General features: G+C 45.2%; 1 protein-coding gene across 4 annotated transcripts in view; it reads left to right on the top strand.

Annotated features, from left to right (window-relative positions):
- Nucleotides 1-402: 402 nt before the first annotated feature.
- LOC119316391 (protein WVD2-like 7) overlaps nucleotides 403-2,833 on the top strand; it is a 5,145-nt gene continuing 2,714 nt past the window's right edge. The window contains exons 1-3 of one of the 4 annotated variants that reach the window (XM_037590710.1): nucleotides 403-528; nucleotides 1,140-1,281; nucleotides 2,060-2,785. In XM_037590710.1, coding sequence (XP_037446607.1) covers nucleotides 1,207-1,281; nucleotides 2,060-2,785 — 801 coding nt within the window. In that variant the 5' untranslated portion in view covers nucleotides 403-528; nucleotides 1,140-1,206. Of the gene's footprint in view, nucleotides 622-745; nucleotides 922-1,139; nucleotides 1,282-2,059; nucleotides 2,786-2,833 lie in introns of those variants that run through there. The other 3 variants (XM_037590713.1, XM_037590711.1, XM_037590714.1) reach the window with 3 other exon arrangements.

The following is a 2,833-nucleotide window of genomic DNA, read 5'->3' as shown; positions in this document are numbered from 1 at the left end:
CACACACATAAGTTCCGTACTCGCCCGTCCACGTCTTGGCCTTGTCGCAGTCGGCACTCCTCATGCCGTCGCCGCCGCCTTCAGCCTCACACTTCCCAAAATTCACTCGACTTACTGCTAGCCCACGCTAAAAGGAAAACCAGAGGAAAGAAACCCTAAAACCATAGAACCAGAAAGGAAAAAAAAAAACAGAAAAACAGACGAACCCCAAAAGAAAATCAGGTGCGCTCGCACTGGTAAATAGGCCTGCCCCTAATTGTTTTTTTAAAGGCCTGGCCCGTAGCAGCTTGGCCTGTGCGATTGCTCGCGTCGAATTCCGTGCGAGCGGGCGAGCCGAAGCCACGACCTCTGCTTTCATTCGAACGTTACTCGATCCGATTTCAACTCCGTTCCCTCCTTCCATATTTACTCCCCCCCTTTCCAGCCGTTAGCGCTCTCTCGCTCCGATTCGCCACCGCCGCCGCCCTAAACATCCCCCTCTCCCCCCTCTCGCCGCGACGGAGGAGCACGGATCGGCGGCCACGTGAGGTGAGGACTCAGCGTCTGGCTTCCCGATCTCCTGCCGTTGGAGGGTGGCTGTTGTACCCGGCGGGTTTCCGGTTTCATTGCGTCCCTTCTCTGGTACGCTCCGGTTCTTGATGGCTTCGCTTGGTGCGGTCGCCGTACCGCGGTTAGATTTGGGGACCTTTTTTCCGTTCTAGTCCGTGCCATGCCGGTGTGGTCCCAGTATTTCAGGTGGAGACGGGCTTGGAGTTCCCGTTCCCAGTTCTCATCCAAGAAATCGCACTTCTTTGTTACCCCGTTGCAAATTATTCTACCCAAGAAACAATCTGGGTCTCAATTCGTGGGATCAGCCGTGCCAAAATTTCCGGGTTTCGTTGCTCGCTGCGGAATCCTCCTCTGCCAGGCAGCGAAGATTCGGTGGGGGTTTTTTGTTTTAGGGGTTTGATTTTGTTCCTCCAAACTTTCCAACGTCTGTCTTTGCTGGTTTTGTGTTTGCTTCTAAAAGTATTTGGGCGCCATTCTTGTTTTCCTTTTTTGGCTGAGAACACCACAATCTCTTCTTGTTTTGTTTTTATTAACTTCTCTCCAGGAGGCAGATCTTGACAGTGTGACTTTTGGTGTATCTATTGCCGCAGGTAGATCGGAGCAGTATAAGAAATTTTCTGCCAAGGTTGGTTAGTTGATAACAAGCACACAGGCACGATGGCTGCTGAAGTTGGGCAGCCGTTCAGTGGATGGTCTTACTCAGATTCGCCCTACAACGACCTCTGCACACAGGTAGTATCCTCCTCTGCTTCGAAATCATTCAGTGCTTCATCTTTGGTTGCGTACTTAATTACCAACTTAAATCTCATAGGTTAATAGCTCCTTGATATCGTAGTGCTGTTGGGAAATATTTGAGATGTTAACATTGCATGACATAGTTGATGCTGCCTGAATCTTGTTTCTGTAGTTTCTTATTGGCTTATTGCGTTTCGAGGAGGCTAGATGGCGGTTAGTAATTTTGTTTTATTCACTGCTGATGCAAAATGTCAAATATTCTTATGACATAGGAATAGGAAATTTTCTTATGGGGAGACAGTATTTGTCCATTTGATTCGAAGGAATGGACCATAAGAGAAGGGGAGGAAATTTTCCTTTCTATTGAGTTTCATAGGAAAAACAAAGGAATTTTACCATCCACTGAAACCTCTTTTTTACATTTCTATGCACAAACAACAAGGCAAAAGCTATAAGTAGCATTATATTAACTTTATCTTACATTCGCATATGTTTTAACCTTAATTTGACCATGCTTTGTAGGATCACTGTGTTTTTCCTATTCAGTCGAATCAAACACCCAGTTTTGCAGATTCCTGTGTTTTTCACAATCCTTTGTTTTGCACATGCAATCCTATCATATTCTTGAGTCTTCCGTATAAGTTATATCTATAGAGTTTTGTAGCTAACCACTCTGTCTGTATATGCTAGTTAGTTATTGTTTTTTCTGTTGTTCTAAATTTCTAATAAATTGAAATTCGCGAGTCTCTAATTTCTCTTTATGTCTACTGTCCAGGACGATTCAGTTCAGAAAATGGTGCTTGATCATGGTTCGGTATCATTTGGTAGATTTGCAGAAGAGTCTTTGTCATGGGAAAACAGATCAGTATTTGAACACAACAGACGTCAGGAGGAGATAAGCAAACTCACACTGCCTGGTTTAGTTGCACAAAAGAAGGCATTTTTTGAAGAATATTACAAGAGGAAGGCTCAGAAAGCTAAACTTCTTACTGAAGCCACATTGGAAGAAAGGAGTGATGGCGACACTCTGGACCATAGTAGGCAGGAAGATGATTCACACGCAGTTGCTCCCGAAGATCCTGTGGATAGTGCTCCAGGCTTCAGTTGTCAACCATCTACTGGAGTGAGCTCATCGGATGAGAATAAACGCTCTGAACCCCATGGGCTAGGATACTTGACATTCAATCCTCTGTTTTCTCGGATAACAGGGTCGCAAGGTATTCAAGATGAGGAGGCATCTAGTACTGCTCAAAATCAACATGTTGATGGTGAGTTTCGGTGCGCTACGCGCACGAGTAGTAAACATGGTCTCAACCAGGAAACCGTGGAGAGAAAGGTTCTTGCACCAAAGCATGTGGTTTCAACTGATTATGGTGAAAGTAATGTTGCTGCGTCGAGAATTATCTTGCCTATAGCAAGTTTGAAAGCTGGTGTTAAGAAACAGGAGCCAAGAAAGAGCATAGCGGCAGCTGTCATTAACGGGTTGACAAAGGGGGCCAAGGTAGTGTGCTATTGGATTGATATTTACTGTTTATGTAGTGAAGGATCT

Source organism: Triticum dicoccoides, chromosome 6A (assembly GCF_002162155.2).
Source record: "Triticum dicoccoides isolate Atlit2015 ecotype Zavitan chromosome 6A, WEW_v2.0, whole genome shotgun sequence".
NCBI lineage: Eukaryota > Viridiplantae > Streptophyta > Magnoliopsida > Poales > Poaceae > Triticum > Triticum dicoccoides.
The sequence above is the reverse complement of the archived record's forward strand: the minus strand, read 5'-3'. Positions and strand labels throughout refer to the sequence as shown.